We start from the raw sequence: 23,260 nt of genomic DNA, 5'->3' as shown, positions 1-23,260 counted from the left end.
TGATCTAGACACTCTTGCTGGAAACATCAAAGAGATGTGACTGTCAGCAGCCCAAGAAATGCTAGCAGGTATAAGGAAGGAGCCCTGGGTCACAAACGACATCCAATATCTCTGTGACTAGACGTAGGCTTTGAAGAGAGAAACGAATTAAAAAGCAAACCCGAAGCAGTTTCCAAATACAAGGAAGTGAACTGTGTCATCAAGAAAGGGATGAAAGCAGCTAGGGAGAACTGGGTTGGAAGCAGTAATTCTTTACCACGGCGTCCACCATGCTCAAAGGTACCTTATAAACTGTCCTCGACTAGGTGTGCCAGGTAACATGGCCAAACCAGACCAGCTTACGTCGCTTGACTGTTGCAAATAGAGGTTCCTACGAATGTAGCAACCGTGCATCGTGCAGTCGTTGGCTTTATGTTCTCTGTACAAGATCTGTATAGCAGCCTCGATCCTCGTGCACAAGTGTTTTCGATTGCCTAGATTCTCCTCTCCGTATCGGCAAGCACAGTCCACGTTTCACATCCGTAAAGCAAGATCGGTACTACTAGGGACTTGTAAAGATTTTACTCTATAATAAAACTAATGCTATATGGCTGCACTAAACACTGTCCAGCTTAAACCTATTGCCGCTGTTCCTGTGGCGATCGTGATGGTTCCAGTCAAAGGACAAATGACTGATCGAGGGAGAGCTTATGCTGAAGTCAGGGATCACCGTGTCGTTCATCAAAGAAGTGATATGGGGATAATATCACTGAACACACTTGAATTATACACGTCCGTGGCCACTGTGAAGAGGATCTGTACGGTGCATATATTCTGGATAGTATTGCAGCCGCAACGAATCGATGTCAATCGTCAGTGACCTCCCGCACGCAATGGGTACCCCATACAGCCACCCTTTTTAATCCTGTCTCACAAATGCAGCAGAAGACGAGGTAGGGAGTAAGATCAAACTAGATTACAAATAAACGCGAAACATGAGTACAGACTTGTAATCAGGAGCAGCCGTTGGGTTTGTTGTGCATCGGAAATATTTATTGTCATCGAATATGTACATCTTTGACTATGTCTGGAGTATAAATATATTTGATACCCTTTGCCCGTTTTAAGACTGGGACGTCCACGTCATCTTTCCAGCGTGTGGAGATGTTGGGGAAAGAATAAGACAAAGAAAATACAGAATCCTCCCTTGCCTCGTTCCGAAAACCGGATGCGAGGACCATCGCGTGCTCGGACAGACGAAAAGAGGATTAGTTCAGAAAGGATATCAGCACTTGACTTTGGAATCATCTATCGTCCAAAAATGTGGTTCACCGAAGCTGGAGAAATAGTAGAAATGTTCCGCAGCAGTTTTCCGTTATCTTTTTTGTTTTTTGTTCCAATATTCATTCTGATTTCACCCGTAAGTCCTGTCTACGCAGCGCAAGAATTCAACGTTTATAGGATGCAACAGTTTGACCTACAAGGATCATCTTATGGTAAGTTTTTATTTTCTCTGAAGCAGAATTTTCAAAAGCCATGTGCCTTAATAACCTGTGTATAAAATTCGAGTGAATAGTAATAAGCTGTTTAATTCAAAATAATTGTTTATATCAGACATTGTGACTGCAACCACCTAGTAGTACTGCACGCCAGCAAAAGTACATTTATTTGGACTGGAATAGTATCATAAATAGCATCAAAAATTGTAAAAGAAATATATATATATTGCGATAATCATAAGAACAATAACTTTGCAAATTGGTTTTACTGTATGCATCCTTTCTCACACTGCTCTATGACTCCATGTCAGCTTTGACCATATTCAGTAAGTTGAAGGAGTTCATTCTCATGCTTCTAAGTTCAGATATAGTTTGTTTTGTTTTGTTTTTTTTAATAAAAATTGACAGTATATGGTTTATTTTATCCCTGTCATAAACACATTAACAGAAAACTACATTTAATAAGTTAATTTTAAGACAACCTTTACACATAAGTTCATTGGTTTTATTTTCATTCTTTCACATTTATCACACAGTATTACAATAGAGATGAAGTTCATTAGAAATAAAATTGACATCCACCTCTTATGGTAGGATGCAAGAGCTCGCTGGTGAATGTGGAGGCTAGACCAATTGACTCAAAAATGCTGACACGCCGTTGTGTGGTGGCAAGGCTTAGAGACGTTACAGTGCCAAAGTTCCGAGACCTTATGGCCCAGAATGCAGGGGCATTGTTGGTGCTTTTGCCGAAAACCTTCTTGGATTTAACAGCAGAGGAGGAGGAGGTAATGCTTGTTCATAAGCATAAAAGAAACTAAATTATTATTTTTGACACTTTAAAACATCTTAGAATGCAGGACATTTGACTGAGAAATGTGTAAACAATTATTAAAAAAGTAAAATAATTGTAGACTTTGTTTTTAAATGTATTTAGACATTATGTAAATATAATCCCACATGTATCTGTATGGTTTCAGCACCTACAAAGCTTAGAGCGTGACCTAATGCAGGAAGATGTAAATCTGCCCGTCTATTTTGCTCATGAGACAGAAGAGCTGCAGAGGTTGTATGAAGAACTTGTCCATGGGTCAGCTGGAGACCAGGCCAGCACTGCTTGGGAAGGTTAGCATTAGCTGGTGGACAAAGGCAAAAGATCTATAATTTCAGAAGGTTGCTAATAGTGGGTGGACCAAATGATGGATCTGTTCTGTAGGGAAAAATCAAATAATAAGCAACTGCTTAACATGATACATTCAAATTCATTAACAAAAAGATTCTTGGAATTTTCACATGATAGCACAGTGGAGCAGTGCTAGACGTGAGTGCAAAATAGCAGCCCCAAATGGGTTGAACGCCTGTTGGAATGACTTACAGGTCTTAGAGGAACATAGAGTACAGAGTTATCTCTGGGAAAACAGCCATAGCCAGTGAGAGGCTTTGAAGCAGATTTGAACACCACTGAAGCCACAGTGGAGAATGGGTTGTGCATGCATGCAGTTCCTCTTCTTTGCGCAGACATTTCTGAAGATTAATTAATTAATTAATTTTTATTTTCTAGAGCTCAGTAGCCGCACAATGGCTCATACAGATAATCTTTTAAAATAAAATTCCAGCCTTTGGTTTAGCATTTGGAGCACACTTTCTTTATCTTCTGATCCTCTAAGTCTCTGCATTCCATGTACTTACCTCAATTAAAAATGTTTGGTTCATGTTTCTGTTCATGTTTAATGTTATCTGTATGCTAAAGAAACTAAACAATATATATTTTGCAGGTATATAGTAGATAGATATCAAAATTAACTGACTATTTTAGCAGTACAGAACATAGACAAGATCAGAGATTCGTTGTTATATAATACATTTTTCAGACCATACGTGAGGAAAAATTGGTGTTTATCACTAATGTCCGATGGCGGGGTGTGGTTGCAGCCCTATGCTCCACTGGGGGCGAATAGGAAACAAGAAGGAAGAAGATCACTAATGTCCTTAACACTGCATGAAAGGTTCTTATAACGTCCTTAATTGTCACCAACCCTGATCCCTAGGAAACCTGTTCTTAGCAAATAACGTCATACGGCACTGTAATACAGTATATGATTATCTTGTGATTGCAGCATTGTTGAGCTCTGCCACAGCCAATGGCTTCCAGATAGTGGTCAATGGTGCTCAGTCAAAAGCGCTGCCAGACTTTTCTGTCACAAACCTGCAGGGTCGACTTTCAGGACACGGCATTGAGGAACAGCTTCCAACCATTGTCATTTCTGCTTACTATGATGCAACTGGCATTGCTCCAGTATGTTAGAAGCTTAGTTTTACTTTTCAACTTTTATTTCAATTTTTATACTTCTACAGCATTGACAGTTAATGACTGTTAACCAGACAAAGTTAAAAGAGTTTTTTTTGTTGTTGTTCTTTTTTTATACTGAGAACATTCTTCTGATCTGCAGATCTATCTGCATCTTTGCCATCAAAATAGTATAAAATGTGATATGATGACAGTATTTTTTGGTGAAAGACATGCTGCATATAATAGATGGGCTCTTTTTGATGAAATCTTGCATTGGTTATATCTAAAGTAAAAGCCTTCGGAAACAGTTTATATACAGTCAGTTTTGCATCTAGTGTTAGAATGGTGTGATATGCGTGATTTTTGAATGGATATATATATATTTGAATATTAAAAATTGGATATTGAGAGGATGAAGTTTAGCGTTCTAATAAATTTGTTTAAATAAGCATACATTTTTACATCATTTCAGGGCCTTGCATATGGGGCAGACTCAAATGGAAGTGGTGTAGTAGCATTGTTGGAACTAGCCCGCCTTTTCTCCAAGCTTTACACTAACTCGCGCACTCATGCCAAGTATCCTTTTGAGACACTGTTCTACACATCATAAAACTATGTTTAGTTGTAAAATTAGTTGTACTGCAGTTACTTTTACATAGTGAACTCGATGCATAACTACATTTAAAAAAAAAATCTCTCATTTTCGTTTTTGTCAGGTTGCCTGTTAAATATTTGTCATTGCTTAATTGCTAAGGTCTACCCAATTTGCCTTCACTGTTGCAACTTAGCCTTAGGTAATAGGAAGCTGATATTAATGAGAAACTAAAGGAAATATTTATGTGTAATCAGGAAATGATAAGCATTCATAGTTCACTTGTCAGCTGCTAGATAATATAGTGTGCAGGTTCCCAGGGTGGTGGGGTGGTGCCCCTTGTGCAGGTGCATTGTACATGCAAGCAATTATTTGATAGCCAGGTAGCCAACTTTGTCCTTGACTTCTTTGGATACAACCTTGTTTTTCTTCTGTCTGGTGGAGGCAAGTTTAACTATCAAGGTACCAAGCGATGGATTGAGGACAATATAGAGTCAACAGGTGAACATATTATTCAAGCATAGTCATGTAGAACACACAGGCTACTTTCCAGAAGGTGTTTGAAATCATAACGTCCAGAATTCGCTGTCATTGTCTTATTCAAAGAAAACTGAGGACTGTCCTTTCCAGTTGAGTTACTTAAAAAGTAGAGATGGTTGCCATAGTATTGAGAGGCCAAACTTGTTTTTCCAACAGACTCCAACCTCTTGGCAGATGTTGCCTTTGTCCTTTGCCTTGATTCACTGGGGTCAGGTGATTCTCTCCATCTGCATGTGTCAAAACCACCAAAAGAGGACAGTGAGGGAGGTCTTTTCCTTAAAGTAAGTTTTCATGTTAATCACCTTCATTGATTTCATGATATTCAATAACACCTTATTGTCTTTGTTAAAAGTTCCAATAACAAAACTAAAATGTCATTTAAAGGACATCATCTCCATTAAGGGTTATTTCTTTTGAAGATGTTTTTTTGTGTAACAACAGGTAGTAAAAAAGGACATGAAAATTTTTAAATTATTTGGTTTTTAAGGGCTTTTATTTTTGGTAATTTGAAGTAATGAACAGTTTTAAATCTTGTGAATAGCTTTTGAGTTCTTGTTATGCTGCTACATAATTTAGGTCTTTAAAGTGTTCATGCGTCACCTACAGTCATTAGGCATAAAGGTTTCCACCTTTGTATGTCTGTATGTTTAATTTTTGTCATCCATATATTCAGTGTTTTGCATGACAAGAGAAAGAACTCCCAGACATTTGTTAACAGAATGTGGAACAGGCAGCAGCTGCCCGTGATCCACCTGTGGAGTTCTCGATGGTCCACAAAAAGATCAACCTTGCAGATGAGCTGCTGGCATGGGAACATGAACGATTCAGCATTAAGCGCTTGTTGGCCTTTACTGCATCCCACTTAGATTCACCAAAGTCGCTAAACAGATCAACCATCTTGGATACTAGGTAAAACATTGAAATTTCAGTCACGTCAAAGTGAACAGTTGTTGAATGACCATTCCCTGTGGGGAATAATTGTATCTTAATACTTTGTGAAATATCTTTTACTTCTTTGGCTAGACAGTAAGGTTATCATCAAATTTCAGGGGTTTATTCCTCTTGGGGCCAATTTTTTTGTCTTAGCCCTGAAAAGTCAGGTCATTTGGAAAAGAAAAAGGGAAATTTTTATTTCCCTTAGATTTTGTGATTTCATTGTTTTCTATTAAAATCTTATTGTTTTCTTTCTTCAGAGACCGAGTTAATCAGAAAACTCTATCACGCAACATCTATGTGGTAGCTGATGCGCTTGCTAGGCATATGTACAACCTCACCAATCTGGGTAATTTCTCTCTCTTCACAGAGGCACTGGTAGGTCCCTTCCAGCTTGTCAAAAAAAAAGTGCTTACCACAAGTAATACAACTGAAATAATTATAATTTAGTCAAAAACTAGATTTGAGATGTGTTAGATTTTGTTATTTTGTAAAATACCATGAAGAACAACATTTGTTGTTGGGCATAGAGGCTATTTTATGCTTAAGTTTTGACAAACATTTGAGTGGGTTTTTTTTTTTTTTGAATGTATTCAGATAACGAAAAAACCCTTGTAGTACTTAAGGTCTTTTTAATGTGAACAATTTAATGTGTGGTAGACGTTTAACAAGCACCTATAACAGGCTTTTTCCCACAAGCTAGTAAGTGTATTCAGCCTAGAACTTTTTTTCTGAACTTACAAATATAAAGCAAAGAGTAATAGATTTTTGTGGCTAATCAATGACTGACTCAGGGTCTGCAAGAAGAGGGGCAGATATCTTGGCTTGATTTCTTAACGGAACAGCCCAGAGCTGCACCACTGCTGCCACCAGAAAGCTCCATTCTCAACATGCTGGAAGACAGCTTGAACCGATTTCTGAAGGACGTGCGGCGCAGCACTTTCAGGGCTGACAAACGGTGAGGGCTGAAGCTAAATTGTGCCAGTTTTTGCTAGAAATCCAGTGTAGTTCTGTTAGCATGAAGCAGTTGCAGCAAAGAAAGAGAGATATTTTTACCTGGCAATCTGGAATATTCTGTAACTATATATGTGTGTGTTTGGGCTTATGTTTTTTTGTTTCTTTGCAGAGATCCCGAGTTTGTTTTCTACACAGGAGCTGTGTACAGTATGAATGCCTTCAAGTAAGTGTTCATCTCCTGTGTTTGCGCCTTTGGACAGAATGTGTAGACATACATGTCCATGTCTTGCTGCTCTTTTTTAAATATTATTGTGCACTGAGAATTATTGTTATTGTGTGGGAAACCAGGTTAACCAGCATACTTTATGTAAGAAAAATTACATCTGTGTGTACTGTAAGTGTATAGGTAAACAAACTGATGTGTTTTTCTTACATGATCTGTTTTCTGACAAACTGTATTTCTATGTTACTTGTTTTTGCAGTGTGAAACCTGCTGTCTTCGACCTTTTCTTGGCAGTGGTCATAGCTGTCTACCTGACAGTCATCTACCTGTTAGCAACTGTAAGAGAGATTTGACATGTTTATTTTCATTTATTTGTACTATTATGTCCTTTATTTACTTCTCCTGATCTTTTGACTGCTTGGTTATCATCTGACTTCTATTTCAGCTCTTATAAGTGACCTGCTTACTTTCACTGGCGCTCTTATAAATCCCCGTTTGATTTCTTATTTCCATATGCAATCATATTTCATTTTAAACATTGTGTATGGTGGGGTGAGTATATGAGATGAGTGGTGAAGACTGGGTTCGTTCACTATAATTTCAAATTCTTTTGGTTAAGATCTTGTATGACTTGAGGGCGAGGATGTGTTTTTTGTGATCTTTTTCATTCTGGTCCTGACATTTTCTTGAGGAATTTTTTTAATAGCTTGTGTCTGTCACCTGCCATTTTGAAGTAGTTTTTTTTTTTAATTCTCCAACCGTAAGAGCAGCAAATAAATAAATGTATATGAGTAGCCAAGTCAATGGGAAACTGTAATTATTATAACTTGGATGACCCCTCTCCTTTTTAAATAAGTAGCTAGCTCACTAAGCAGGAAACCGATTACTTGATAACCACTCTCCCTGTTCAGTCCTAGCATTTTTTTTAAAGCAAAATACTAAATGATGATTAACAAAGAAAGTGTCATGAACAGGCAGCGATGCCTTAACTTATTCATATTCTCCACTCTATATTGTTTGTCTTTTGTTTGTACACACTTGTAGAATTTCCATCTGATCTATGGGGTGTTCCGAAAGATGATGACCTCTGCACAGAAGGTGAAAAGCTCTTGAAGCATCCATCTGATGGCAGGTTGGTTTTAAGTTTTAGTGTAGTGTTTCCTTACATGTATTAATTTCTCTAGGACCCTCCTAATCATTCTTGTCGCAAATAATATAAGTAGGCACATTTGACTTCATTGGATTCATGAAGCATATGTATATCAGTCAAAAGTGGAACATAGTTTGCCAACTATTTTTAAAACTCGTTATCATTCTAGAGGTCATTTTGCTGAGTAGCATCAAATTTGTTCCTTTCTCTTGTCCCTTAGGTGGCAGAAGTGACAGTATCTCACAGTCCTGTTCAGCAATCTGGATCACAAAGGAGTGGGCATTAGCAACACATCTGGCTATCGGTGTCATGGTGTAGCATTGAAACACATTTTGTTTTGACCTGAGTGTCACTGCAAGTCCCAGCTCACATTGGAGTTGGCCTCAGCAGCTTTTATGTTAATCACCATTTTGAAGCCAGTGCTGCTCTACTCTTGCTGATGCCTTTTGCAACGTGTGTGCATGCGTGATTTTATTTTTTTTGTTCAAAGTGAACCTGCGGCAGGAAGTGAGTGGATTTCATATACCTCCTTGTTACTGTGCTGCCTTTTGAGAATTTTTACTGTGTGCATGTTTTTTTAACAACCAATGTATTTTGTCATTATGTGGACCACTCCCATGTTGCTTCTGGGATACTTCCTGATGTTCTATCCATTTTATTGCTCGTGCTTATCTTTCCATCTGAGGATGCGAAATGGAGGAGTAGAAGCACCTGTGGAAAATGTTCAAAAGAACTGACTTCTACATCTGCTTGACAAAATCCATGTTTGTTGGTATGCGATAAAAAACACACTTAGGTTATGAATTCAAGAGATAAACTTTTTAAATTTTTTTTTTTGACTATATAAAATGTTTCCCTTATCCCTAAAACGTGTTCTGTTGTGCTCGTCATCATTCCCTTGCCAGTTAACATAAACATTCTGTAGCTCAGAACAAATGTTGCAGAGGGTTTCACAGCCATGCTTCATTGATTCTAATCAGTGTGATATTTATAATTGTCATTATTCTACACTAGTAGTGTGGTATCTAATCAGCAAAGGAGCTAAAAATATTTAGAAAATGTGATAGGCATTAAAAGATCATCAGTCAAATGTTATTCATGCCTTTCAAATGAAAAAAATGATGTTCGGAGGTTTGGGGGATTTAAAAAAGGAGTGCAAGGAGGCCCTTTTGACGAACAAAAGGGGCCCATCAAAATGAATGCATTTTCACTGCTTTTTCTGATATGTATATGTCTGATATATAGTCCAAAATAATTACAAGAAACCGAAGGTTAATTACATACCGATACTTTTTTTTTATTGATCATCTTTCTTCATCGTTAGTCTAAATGAAGGATCGTAAATTAGCTGACTAATTAAACTTTGTGCCAGTCTCATTGTGTCACATCAATGCATAGGTTGAATCTTATCCTTGAAATGTTCCTGATCCTACTTACCTGGGTTACATAGTCGTTATGTAGATACACAATCTAAAGTGAAGGGAGAAGTAGGGTGTTATTAAGAAAAGGGGCTGTAAAGCAGGAAGTGTTGGAACAACTGCAGGGAAGTGGAAAATTAATCCAGAAAACGAAAACCCGGAACCAAGATGATGCAGATATGGTGTCAGACTCTGGAAAACAGCCTAGAAGAGTGGCAGGTGAACAACTAAAAGTACAGATCACCAGCATTCAGCAGACACCAAACACAACAAATACCGAAGGGCGCTGCTAGGAAAAAAAAAATGGAGAGCTAGTCCCCTCAACCTGGTAAGGTGAAGGGACAGTTTTGATGAGTGAAGCCCCTCTGCACTGTGGTTGGCATAAGGTGGCACAAATTTTCAAGAACCAGAAAACAATCTACACAGCTTTTGTTGTTGAATTTATAATAAGCATTTTTCATAACTTGGAGGGGGCGGAAATATTTTTAAGGGAAGGTGGGGTTATATTAATTCAAAACTGGCTTACATAAGAAAAACAACCAGCCTTTTGTTTTATTCCTCCTAAGTTTGTTTCTTAATCCAATGAAAGCTGCCTACAACTGAAGCCAGCAAAAGCTTTTGAGTGATAAAATTATTTTTATTAGTAAATGTTCTTATCAATATATGCAATCAAAATATTTTCTTAGCGTAAAAAATAAATAATTTTGGAGAGAATACTTTTTTTTAAAATAAAAAAATGCCAGTCAGTTCCAGTTCTAAATGGTGAGTACTGATTGCCACCACAAAGAATTTTTAAAGTGTTGCACTGTGTGCTCAAATGTGCGCCAGCTACTGTATATTTTGCCAGTATATGCTGACTCTCAAAGTATGTGCCCCCATCAATAAAACTTTGTGGGAAACTCACAAGGTTGCAGCCAAGAATAATCTCTGAAGTTCAAAATGTCTTGAAATCCATGTGTGGAAAATCTTCACTCCTTTTCAATAAAACTAGTACGCCCAATAGGTGCTCAGTAAAGCAGTCCTTAATTATTTGCACCATCGGAAAATCTTTTGCCCATGCCTACCAACAAGAACTTGTCCCAGTCATCCAAGGTTGTTTTTTTCCCCCAATATCTTAACTGAGTTTTCACAAATTAAGATCTTATGTAATAACTATTTAAAACTGTAGGAGTAATTGAACTATATGCAGCATTGTAAACCATTATTCAGTGTTTGATTTTTTTAGTATAAAAGATTGTCATAGATTCCTATGCAGATATGGACACAAAATCAGAAATTAAAAAATGCATAAGGGAAAATCACTATTTTGAGTATTCGTTTACATTCAATTCTAATTATTTGACTTGTTAGAGTGTGAACCAGTAAACATCCTCTCTCAAAAATGTCTTCCCCCTCAATATTATTGTCTGGTAATTTTAAGGTAATTTTAAGGTCCTGAAGGCTTAGATAGCACTACATATAATTTCAAAATCATCACATAATCAACGTGTAGAGCCCCATCTCAAGGGCATGAAACAGGCTGCCACATACTCCCTTTCCATGCATTTCAATATCTCCTTCCCTACAACAAGAAGTGCAAGCATGCACCCAGGTAAATGTGTTGCTTAGCTAGATATTCCTGTGCACACACATGCAGACCATCAGAGAACACAAAAACAAAGAGGGGTATAGGAAAGGTAATTTTTTTAAACGCATAAAGAATGTACAACTAGAATAAAGTCGTGAGGTCCAACACTGAAGTTTCATGGGGGGAAAAAGCAGCAAAAGTGCAAGAATGAAAATGGCAATAAAATGAGAGTCCTATAAATATGGAATGTAAAAGCTATTTAGTACAACAGTCACACAAAAGTAAAAAAATCCCAGTTAAGCAAACTAGCTCTTTTTTTCAAGTCTAATTAAGAATTCGAATTTCATGAGTATGCTTCTTTATAATTCAGACAGAAGAACCAATCCAATAAGGTTCCCCCAACATCTCATCTCAATATGTTAAACTATTTCTAACACTGATAAGATGCTTACAAGGTTCACAGGATTCTGTACGATGTACATTTGGTGTCCACAAGTTCATTCAAACAAATGCTGCAGTAGTACTGTAATGAAAAGGCTAATTCAAGTCAAACATGAAATTAAAACAAAACCCACTCATTAAAAAAATGCTCTTGGGTTAGAACAGTAAGGGAATAATTATGGAGTTTTAAAACCTTTGCAACTCCTTTTTGCCAAAAACTTTAACACGCAAGATATTGTAAGGCTAATCTGAAAGCAAAGTTATTTTCAATGATTTCATGAATTCATTAACATACAAAGATACGAATTCCCAAATTTGAGTGAAAAGTTCTGTACACAAGATACAAGCCCAGGTGAAAACAGTTCTCACTTGGGTTGTAGAAAGAGGTCCATCATGACAGCATGTTGGTGCAATGACTGCAATGCTGTTTTAGCATCTGTTTAAAGAAATCATGCTTGCTGCAGCCTTCAGTGAAATTGTAAGCACATATGTGTTTTTTTGAAAATTAAAAATTCACTGTTTTCTTGTAGCAACAGCTGTCAACTTGATCGTAACTTAAATTTTAATTTTGTTTTTAGTTTGGGTTATCTTTCATAAAAGGATATCAAAGAAAGCAGTATGATCCTGCCATCTTGTAAGATGCACATTGGACACAACTTTGTTATGATTAATCATCATGATTAGATGATACCGTTTTTGCATAATGTGGAAATGTGTACAGAAGCTGTTAAAGTATACAGAGCTGCCTATATTGTTTCTGCCTTGAAAGGTAGTAAAACATTCAGGAGTTCAGAGGTGACTTGGGATCATATTTGTGACAATGACTATCAGACAAGGCAGCAGCTAGCATAAACTGTACAATTACTGATGGGTCCAGTACATTACGTTGATCTCAGGCCTAAAAGTTCTTGTTAATAAGAGGCAGAGATGGGGATGGGGCTGGTCGGGGCACACCCCTAGGATGATTGGGACCACATGCCAGCCCCACCTTTCTCTTTTATCCTAATGCAATGCAAAACCCTGCATTACGTGGTGCAAATGGCAACCTTCATAGTGCAAGAAATGGCAATTCCTTGAAGTTTGTAGAATAACTAGCACTTTTGACTGTGTGATGAATGAACATTTGTGAAGAATTAATGACAATGATACACTATCTTGGAAAAGATACACAGAATGAATATAGCCGCTAGCAAATGCAATAAAGCAGAAAATTTCAACAGCTGCTAGTCAAGCTAAGTATTATTCTGTCATCTTGAACTGCACACCAGATGTTAGTCACAATGAGAAAATGACAGTGATTATTCATTTGTTAATCACTGCTTCTGAAAGTTCTAGGTTTCACATTGCAATAAAAGCATTTCCCAGAATTTGTACCATTGTCTGAAAATGAAGTGCGTTTATGACAGAAGTTCTTCTCAAACAACTTCAAGAAATGGACTTGAATAGATAACCTGTGAGGTCAAGGCTATGATAATGAAAGCAACATGAAAGGCAAAGACAGCGGTTTTTCAGATAATAAATCCATGGGTTTTTTTTGTCCCATGCTGTGCACATTCTTTAAATGATGCAGCTAAGAGTTGTCTAGAGGCTATCAATTTCTTTGGATTAATTCAACAAATTTATAATTATTTCTCTGGGTCAAGATGTTGGAAAGTACTGAAAAATCATGTTTAGAAAACCACTAAGTGAAACCAGATGGGAAAATAGAATAGATGCTTTGAAACCTTTTCATTTGACCTGCAGTTTGGTGGCTGCTGGGATTACCGCGCATTGAGCGCATCTTTGTGATGCGGATACTGGCGCGCTATAAAACTACATCATCATCATCATCATCATCAACCTGAGATACCAGCTAGGTAAAATTTATGATGCTCTCATAAATATTGCTAAGAATGCAAGCCTTCGGGGAGCATCATGAAAAGAAACATGCTGAAGCTCAAGCCCTTGCTAATTACAGTTTACTATGAGGCAGCCGAAGACAGAAGATCATGCTGAAGTTTCAACAACACAATAGAAGATAATGATGAAGTTTCAAAGTCAGTTTTTTTTGTGCTGTGATAGACACAACCACTGCGTCCACTGAAGACAGATTTAAATAGATGTAGGAGCACAGCACCTTATTTGGATTTCTTTATGATGTCCAAAGCATTTCTGAAAAGCCAACAAAGGACATTCTACTTTCTTGCAAGGTCTTGGAAAAGGCACTAATGCACACACACAGCACAGTCACTGATGCATAGGAACTCTGCTTCCCAGGCCTAAAATGAACCCCTAAAGAAGTCTTAATATTCACATTATCCAACATAAACTATTTGATATTGTGCTGAATGTTGTAGTGTCTCTTAAAATTTTATTGACCCTTCCAATTTCAATTTCTGCTGCCAGAGTAGAACGGAGTTTCTCAAAATCAAAATTAATTAAAAATTAGATGAGATCAATAATGTTGAAAGACAGACTGATCGAGCTGGCCACAATACCTATTAAGCAAGACTTGACAAATGCACTAAATCTGAAGAAACTTATAACTTTTTGCACAGCAAAATGCAAAGCGAGGTTTTAAGCACCAATTTCTAGGACATCTAAATAAATTTCAAAATAAATGTTATAACTCATACACTTTTCTTGGGATAGGGGACACAGCATTTGTCTTTTGTCTAGGGTGCAACACAGCCTAACATCAGCTCTGATAAGTGAGTGTGGTCTTCAACAAATGATTGTGTAAAGAAGATAACCTTGCTGAATACTGACTCCTGTTTTATTTTTTAACTACTGTTTGAGTATTCTTGCCACAAGACTGATTAATGAAGGGTTAGGGTTAGGTCACTCTTATTAAAACACACTTTGTGATGATCAGATGAAAATATGTGACCTATAGCCATCACCAACATGTTGCAAAGAACATAGTGATCCATGCTATATGAACCTGGAATTGGTTACTGTGAAATCAGCATTTTACAAAAGGTTTTTTCCATACCATCTCTAAAAAAAAAACAAAAGCAAAAATTACTGGTAAACATTTCTAAGTACCAGGACTTAACAAAGCTATTGACAATCAAACTGCTGCCTACTTTGATAACAATTAACAGATCATAAATCAAACATGTCCAGACATGCTGCTATTCAACCTATCAACATCATTTACCAAGCTAGCTGTTATTTCAAAAGCGAGAGCGGTGATAAAATTAGCAGAAAACCACACATGGTAAACAGCATGAATAAGACACTGCATCCTGTTTAGTCTTCACCCTAGCAAAAAAACATGTTAATTACAAAAAAGAAACCAAAACACTAACTCACACCAAAAGGCTTTGACGAATATCTTTCAATACATACAATTTGCTCTCAGCCTTCAAATTTGCAATTGCATAAATAACACCTACAGCAAATTATAATGTGCAAGTGTAAAGGCTACAAAATGCAAACCAAGAATAATGAAGTGGATTAAATTATTGAAAAAATATATACTGTAGATTGGGCCAAGTGATTTTTTTCCAATCAATATTTATAACTGTTCATCCCTGCTGTTTTCTGAGTGCACAACCATCAATATTTTCCACATACATGTATACATTTTGATAGTTTATTTTTTTTAAGCCATGGCCTACAACCTGAACATTTCAATGAGCTGTCATATTGGTCGTATTGCACAGATAGTGTTGTACTGCCAGATAACAGTAACCCATAACTAGCAACTAAAGTAATTTTATTTAGCTGGATAATTGCAGGAAAATAATTTAAATGCATCAGCTTCTTGTGATTGTTTGATGTAAGAATACTAACACATATATTGGAAAACATTAATGCCCACTGGAAAATATAGATAACTAGTTTACAGAGATGAAATAAACATATGCACGAGAAGTAAATACAATTTAATCAAACTGTTGATGCATTCATTCATTCTATTGACCCTGTTGGTCTGTGGTCAACCGGTACTGGCGTTGTCAGGGGAGTAGGGGTTGCAAAGGATAGGGCTGTATGGACACTAGCTGACAAAGCTTACCACCAGAAGCCTTGATCATCGCTTGAAAAGAAAAGTCCTACATCAATGTTTTTTCTTCCTTTTTATTTTTAACAATAAAAATGGTCCTGTCTTTAACTGGATTTGAACTAGATTGCACTGTGCAGTATTCTGCTGTAAGGGCTCAATGCTGAATGTGGTTTCTATAAAATTTTACTTCTTAAATAAGATCTCTTTGAGAGACAGCTAAAAAACATGAAAAATAGTGGAAGAAATGTGATCAGAAACAAAGGGCTAAGATTATATTACTGTGGTTGAGTCGCAGAGCATGGTAAAGAAAACTCTACAGCCAAAGGCCTACGGTAAAATCAAGGATCTAACACAGAGCCTGTTTAACAAAACAACTGATTATCGTCAAAGATGGAAAAGAACAGAGGGACCACTGACTCAACAACAGTCAATGTGAATATAAAAGTACCCAAGACAAAACATAATAAGGAATGACCAAAGCTCATGGTATATGCATTCACACACAGACCACTCCTACGGCCAGCCATCCACTCACCTACGCACACAGGCACACAATACACCTCATGATGCAATAACCTCAACCAACTGTAGTGGTCTTCTGCAGGCATTAAATGTCATACTCACATCATCCAAAGAATTATAAATGTCTTTACTTGAGATCTTTACAGCATTATACAGCTTGACACACTTAGCTGAATATAGAGATAGCCAGTGAAAAAAAAATGCAGCAAAAGATGTAGAATTTACAATCTTGTGTTATCTGCAAGTCTGATACTTTTCCTGGTAATTTCTTTGTGTACACATAAACTCTTCTGCAGCTACTTGCATTTGGGTCACACGTAAAAAATGAGCAGCACTTCTAAGTCTTTGTCCACATTAAAACAAAACAAAAAAAAAAAAAAAAAACCCAAACAATTATTTTTGATTACACTTTCCTGGTTTGAGGTCAAGACGGAAGTTAAGGGCTTTGTCAAAGCATTATCTGAATCCATTACAAATATTTTAAAACCCTTAACATCCATTCTGTCTCCCCCAAAAATATAATGGTCAAAATATGGAAATAAATATTAAAAAGGCCTGCATTGTTTCAATGAACATAGATGGACAAAGAATAATTAAAAAATAATGCAATATCCAACCAAAAGAATTATTTCAAGAATTCTTGAATTTTTCAGCAATCAGAGAATCCAGCTTTGCACCCTTTCCATCTTTTTTCCTCACTTCTGATGAGGGAAGCCAATCTTCATCAAGTGTGCCATCTTGTCCTGCATCCTCTTTGTCTGTATCGGACAAATCTTGTAGGAAATCTCCTGTCCTATGCAAACCCCTCTGCCTTTCGGAAAGTCTCCGACTCTTTTTAACAGCCACCTCTTCCTCTTCTTCCTCCTCATCTGCATGTTTATCATCTTCTTCTTCTTCATTATGTGTGCGCTTCAGGTCTGATTCCAATGACCCTGGCGTTTCTGTCTCATCGGTAAGGGCTTGAAAATGTAGGGAGGGCAAGCCTTCATTTTTCATCCCTCCTTCCTCATCCTCGTCATCATCAAACTCATCATTTTCATCTTCACACTCATCTTCATCTGCTTCATCCATATCTCCACCTTCTTTATGTTTGCGGTTGCTGCCTGAGGATCTCCGTGGAATTTTTCTGGGCGTGGACTTTCTCTGCTTGCGACTAGAAGATTTGTCTGGGACATCAAGGGAGGAACTGTCAAGTCCATCCATTGTCTCATCACCTGAGGGTTCTTCCCGTGCTCGCCGGGAGCTGAGGTAGTTTACAACATCCTCTTCCATGCTCTCAGTACTCTCATTCAAGCCATGCTTCACCTTCTTGTGGCGATTGAGGTTTCCTAAACAACAAATAATTTTCATACTGGACACAGCATAATCTCAAATATAATGTAGAAACAGTATGATCACAAATATAATCTTTATGTGTTAACTTATTTTGTGGTTTATAATGCATGAGAAAATTTTTGTAAAAGTATATTGTGGTTTGGCAAATGAATGACAAAATTTCATAAAAATGTTCAAAATTAACATATAGAAAGTAATTTCATAAACTTAGGTAGGAGAACCATCTTTTTAACAGAATTCAACATTTTGCTTTTTAAGGCACAAACTACTTCATATGGTACTGAATCCATAGTTTGGTCGTAAGGAATCTGCAGCTGCTAAAAGACCTTGCAGCTTCTCTGGCTCTGGGGCAAAGAGCTAGTCCCAGGTACTCTTGCAGTTCTGAGTGCTCACCTTTTAGTGTAAAGGAGCTTCCACAAAAGCAGACATAGGGCTTGGTGTTATTGTGCATGTGCATATGCCCATGTAAGTTGTGAAGACGCCCAAATTCCTTGCCTGAGGATAAAGAAACACATCTACATGTACACACTATAATGATAATGGTATAACAATGGTATCAAAGCTCAACATTCTTCACAATGCTAGCAGAATCAGCATTAGAAATGAAATGAGTGTGGTTACAAATTTTTTTACAACAATTATTGCTCTACACACATTCTACAAGACTAATTAGAAAGCTGGTCTGTTAGAAGCATAGTTGAGACACCATGCACTTACTGCAGAGCTGGCATTTGTAGGGTTTGTGATCGGCATGGACCACCATGTGTGCCTTGAGTGTCTGAGGTTGGGTGAAGGTCTTGTCACAGCAGTCACACTTGTACGAGCGCTCAGCTTTATGTATCAACATGTGACGCTGCATGTTGGCACGCTGGTTGAACGCCCGTCCACAGATTGGGCAGCTGAATGGTCTGAGGCCAGTGTGTGTGAACTGGTGAGCTCGAAGGTGATGTTCCTAAATTCAGACAGGCAAGCTGAGGTCCACCATTTTCTTACACCACATATTAGCCAAAATGCACAGGGTGAAAAAGATGTAAAACTGCATGTCTAATCATGGAAAGCAGTATTTAACAGCAAAGTTTGCAGGGCAACAGCTATGCAGTTCTACAGACCCAAGATATAATTATGAGAAGTACTTATCTCTTTTAATGTTTTCGCAAAGAGGCTAAAATGACAGAAGGTAATGGAAAAAGGAATGTGGAATTTCTTCAAAATAGGACTCAACAATAATCACACCATTATATTATAAATCAATGTGCATAATATATACAACAAAAAACTTGGATAATAGCATGCATCATAAACTTTACTTGAAAAATACGAACATTTGAGGTGAATAATTATTGTACTACATCTACGCTAAGATTTTTTTTGGCGGTCAAGTGAATTATTTATGCAGATTACACATCTTCAAAATCAGATTAAAACGTGCAAAAATAGAAATATTATCTTCTATAAATACAAAAACTTACCTTCATAAAATCCATTCCACACTCTGTGCACATATAAGGCCGACTGCCAGAGTGTATGACAACATGATCTTTAAGTTGACTAGGGTAGCGGAACTTGCGTCCACAGAAGGTGCAGATCAGCTCCTCACGATTCTCATGCAGAAGCTGATGCTGACTCAGCTGTGCAGCATTAGGAAACTCCTATAACAGGCAGAGAAACAGGTGTCATTAATGCCACACGAAAACAGGCACGTTGTGCTGCATCATCACAAATTAATCACAGAGTCCTAAGATATCTTTCTTTTTGAATAAAAGCAAAATATAACAACAAACAACTATTTAGTAAATATATCAGTTGAGCAAACACTCTGTATAAGATACATTCACTTCTAGTATGATAGCTGTATCACTTTTTGTAGAGTAGTGCACAAGCTTGTAGATATTTGTGTGTGTATGTGTGTGCAGAGTCATTCACTCCACTGGTACTAGCCGATCACCAGAATAGGCCCAGCATGGATAGGTGAGCCAGGGCTTCTGCTTACGCCAAAAATTGCGTACAGTACGCATTAAAAGTTCGGAGGACCCCTTCAATTTTCGTCAATGGGGTCCCCTCCAAAGTTAGGCGAAGAACAGGGACCCCTTAAAAATCTGAAGATGGGGTCCTTGGGACCCAAAAGAATTTAGCCTTAGCCGAAGCCCTGGGTGAGCATTAGCAAATTAACAATATAAGCTAAGATAAAAAGGGTCAAGTCATTATTATAGCATAGCTATCAAACAAAAATTTAACATCTACTGCAAGCCATTGTATCTATTTTCTAATTCAATTATTATCTTATTATTCAATATCAATTACAATTTATGCCTTGAACTATTATTTTATAAACTTTTGATTACTAGTTGTTTTTTAGTTGTAGTAAAATAACTTCTGTTTTGAAAATGCTTAAAACTAAGCTGGGAATGATAAGAGTTTGGTGTTCAATACACTCCGGGGTAACATTTCAAAGCTGGAACTTAAAGAACCTGTTCATTTTGGGGAAAATGCCTATATCCTGGCCTTATACTCACCTCCCCACATTCCAGACAACAGTGTTCACCAGATGTTGTCGAGTCCTGTAGATGGCGCTCCTTATGAAGACGCAACTCACTGGGATATGTAAAGCCACGACCACAAACATCACAATAGTATGGCTTAGAGTCAAGATGTACTGCCTGATGACGCTTCAGGTGGCTGATCTGTGTGAAACCTTTGCCACACAACTGGCCCCCAAAAGAGTCATTTTAAAAAATCCATTAAGGTAAGTCTCCAGGATAAAGGTAAGCAACTAAGACCAGAGTGCTATGAAATTCTTTAAAGATTTCTATCTTTTTTGCAAAATAATAAAATATTAAAAAAAACAAGGAAAAATATTTTTAAGTTGCTACAATGAACATGTTGACTTCAATCAATAATTTTATGGGAAAACATTATTTTAAAATTCATTTTAAGACAGTACACTAAATTATAGAACAATGGTTATGGAGTTTTTGTAAAGTAAAAACTATTATTTAAATGTGCAAGCATTGTCTTTTTGGTAGTCTTAAAATTGTGCCAGTCAAGTGGAAATAAAATTCAAAAGCCCAGTTACAGCCCTTCCTCCCAACAAAAATGATTAGATTAAAAAAAAAAAAAAAGAACCAATGCCAAGGAAAGCTTTTTGCAGCACAACAGTGTATGAAGAGGTGTTAGAACATACCGTGCACACATGGGGCCGGACGTTGTCATGCGTTAGCATGTGTGTGTTAAGGTGACTTAGCTGCTTGAAGTACTTGCCACACACCAAACACAGGTGCGGCTTGATACCGTTGTGGTCGAGTATGTGCATGACCAGGTTGTGCTTGGTGGTGTAGGACTTGTCACACAAGTTGCACTGCCATCGCTTCTGCTCGCCATAGGTCACACATTGGGAATCATCAATGCGCACACTGATCTGCATAAAAAAAAACAAAAAAAACACATATTCTGAAGTGCTAGGCATAGCAGCCAGATAATGTTGGCAACACTCCTAACATTATTTGGCATTTTGTAGTGCTAACTAGATATATAAGGTGCAATTCACCAATACAAGTGTCACAGAAAAAGATGGAAATAGATTGAGGGGTTAGGTTAAAATTGTATGTGTTTTGTTAGACTTTACATGTGTTTTCTTTGCAAGGCTTTGTTGTTCTTATAATAATGCTAAACAACACAGTATTATTTAAGAAATTATATAAGTAACAACTTTATTACATGTAAAGACTCACAATACAGCAATCTTCTCTTCTAGTTTCTAAAAATAAGAAAAATAACAGACTATGTGTAGTGCCACTTTAATTGATGATGTATGAATGATTAAAAGCTGAAGAATTGATGTAGGATACAGGCTACATGACTTTATGTGTCTACTGCCATAGCAAAAAAAATCAATCAAAAAAACAAAAAAAATGGTGGATGATAACAAAAAGGTCACACTTACTTCCAGTCTTTCTTGCTCTGCTGCACGAGCCTTTTCTTTTCTTTCTTCCATTATCTTTTCAAAGTTTTCATCATCAGAAATGTTGTTTTCAGTTATAACTCGCTGACGCAATCTTCGGCCCCTCTGGGATGTTACAGGCACAGACACAGATACATTGCCATTTGGTCGCCTGCCTCTTCGTGTTTGAATTCTTGGGGTGGCCACTTCTTCAGTTAAGGTTTTATCATTGCCACCAGCTAAAGTAGAATTACGCAAGATATTTTCTTTGACATCATCAGTAGTAGACTGTCCATGAACATGGCTTCCTCCTGAGTTTGTGACTTTAGGCTTTAACATGGAGCTCTGCCGACTCATGATAGCCACTGTGACGAAAGTGGCACTATCTGCCACACAAGTGGTCATCACTGCTCTGGCAGCTGCTTCACCAAAACTAGGGGAGACGACAGTTTTAGAATTACCTCTCTTTGCATAGCCCTCACCTTCTGTGAAGGAAGTAGTCAGGTTTTTGACTCCGTCTATTCCCCCTTCTCCTGCAAGTCTGTTCAGCCGGTTGTTTCCACCCTCTCGTGGAAAAGGAAACCCTCCTTTTCCATCCATGGGATTAATATTACTGAAAGAGCTAGGGATGACTGGGAAAAAATGTTTCTCCCCTGAGCCTGACTTCTTTTTAGGTGTATCTAATCCTGTCTGTGAGCTTTCTGTAACTTGGGGCACCCTGGGCATTTGACACTCAAAGACCTCAGGTTCTCGAAGACTGAAGCGCCCAGCCTTAAAAAATGGCACAATCGCACGACGAGTTGGGTAACCTGACATGTGAGGACCAGCATGGTTGTTGGTCTGCTGGGGAACCCCCATGTCCCCATTACCAGTTCCACAGTCTCTTCTGCTCCCATCCACAGTATGGAAGGGAGGGAGGCTATTTTGCGGCATGCCTGCCTGCATGTATTGCACAGAATTCATTGAAGCCATATTTCTGTCAATCTGTGTTGGAAAGTTCATTCCCATTGGTCCACCCATAATATGGCTCTCCCCACGACACAGCATGTCCGACATGGATGGGATCTTTATCTGCTTGGTCTCTATTGCCAGCGCGGCAGCCGCAGCTGCAGCTGTTGCCTGAGCCACCATGGCCGCTGCCCGGCGTGGGGACTGTCGTCGTCGTGGCATCATGGTGTTAAAGTTAACAGACTGCACTTCCGAGGACATGGGGAATGGCTTGACATCGCTCCGAGGTGAGAACTGGCTGTTTGGGGAGTGATTCTGTAGCGGTACTGTCTGCTGCTGAACTGAGCGGGTAGACAGCTGCTGCACAACGCTGGACTGCTGCTGCTGCTGCTGATGTTGTGGCTGTGAGTGGGGCATCTGTCCAGGAAAACAACTCTGCAGGGAGGGGATTGGAGACTGGATGGGTGACCGGTGTGAGTGTGAAGCAGATCCTCTAGCAGCCAGCTGCTCATTGTTCTCAGCACTACTGCTCCTTGTGCCACTGTTTTGGGAGCCACAGAGGCTCTGCTTTTGGCTGGATTCTGCTGCACTAGCAGAGGATGTATGCACCATGCTGGATGAGCTTGCTGCACTGGGGAAGACTGGTGTAGAGGGCTGCATAAGAGTTGTTGGTCCTGGCGATGAGATCATGATTGAGTTGAAGTTAGGCAGGCGATCAGAAATACTGTCCACCATGCTTCCACCCCCACCAGGGCATCCATCACCACCAGAGACCTGTGGTGGGAACATGTCCCCGAAGCTTGAAATGTTGGACAATCCACTGGTTGGAAATGAATGTCTGGGAGACATCATCTGGTTGAAACTGTGGTTAGGCATGGGAATGTTTTGTGCATATGGGACTAGAGGGAACCTGGGCAAGTCCATCCCTCCTGATCTATGTC

General features: G+C 38.2%; 2 protein-coding genes across 3 annotated transcripts; one reads left to right on the top strand and one right to left on the bottom strand.

Moving 5' to 3' along the window:
• The first annotated feature begins 1,180 nt into the window (after window positions 1–1,180).
• On the top strand, window positions 1,181–9,534 carry LOC112553572 (nicalin-1-like). Its single transcript, XM_025220894.1, has 14 exons — window positions 1,181–1,475; window positions 2,073–2,263; window positions 2,456–2,600; window positions 3,593–3,771; window positions 4,238–4,341; window positions 4,770–4,858; window positions 5,054–5,178; window positions 5,616–5,806; window positions 6,091–6,208; window positions 6,625–6,788; window positions 6,957–7,010; window positions 7,270–7,348; window positions 8,055–8,142; window positions 8,381–9,534. The coding sequence occupies exons 1-13, from the start codon at window positions 1,208–1,210 to the stop codon at window positions 8,121–8,123; spliced, it is 1,776 nt and encodes a 591-aa protein (XP_025076679.1). The 5' UTR covers window positions 1,181–1,207; the 3' UTR covers window positions 8,124–8,142; window positions 8,381–9,534.
• Window positions 9,535–11,244: 1,710 nt separating this feature from the next.
• Window positions 11,245–22,335, bottom strand: LOC112553567 (zinc finger protein 64 homolog, isoforms 3 and 4-like). 2 transcript variants are annotated; one of them, XR_003097071.1, is made up of 8 exons: window positions 21,375–22,335; window positions 20,616–20,849; window positions 19,948–20,139; window positions 18,904–19,083; window positions 18,152–18,386; window positions 17,828–17,929; window positions 13,427–17,427; window positions 11,245–13,310 (listed from the first exon to the last, which is right to left on the bottom strand). XR_003097071.1 is itself a non-coding variant. In XM_025220880.1 (7 exons), exons 1-7 carry the CDS (start codon window positions 22,332–22,334, stop codon window positions 16,730–16,732), a joined length of 2,601 nt encoding a protein of 866 aa, XP_025076665.1. In that variant the 5' UTR covers window position 22,335; the 3' UTR covers window positions 11,245–16,729. The 2 variants fall into 2 exon arrangements, 1 of the variants encoding a protein (XP_025076665.1); XM_025220880.1 differs by having other exon boundaries at window positions 11,245–17,427.
• Between the last annotated feature and the right edge of the window lie 925 nt (window positions 22,336–23,260).

This window comes from Pomacea canaliculata, linkage group LG13 (assembly GCF_003073045.1).
Source record: "Pomacea canaliculata isolate SZHN2017 linkage group LG13, ASM307304v1, whole genome shotgun sequence".
NCBI lineage: Eukaryota > Metazoa > Mollusca > Gastropoda > Architaenioglossa > Ampullariidae > Pomacea > Pomacea canaliculata.
The sequence above is the reverse complement of the archived record's forward strand: the minus strand, read 5'-3'. Positions and strand labels throughout refer to the sequence as shown.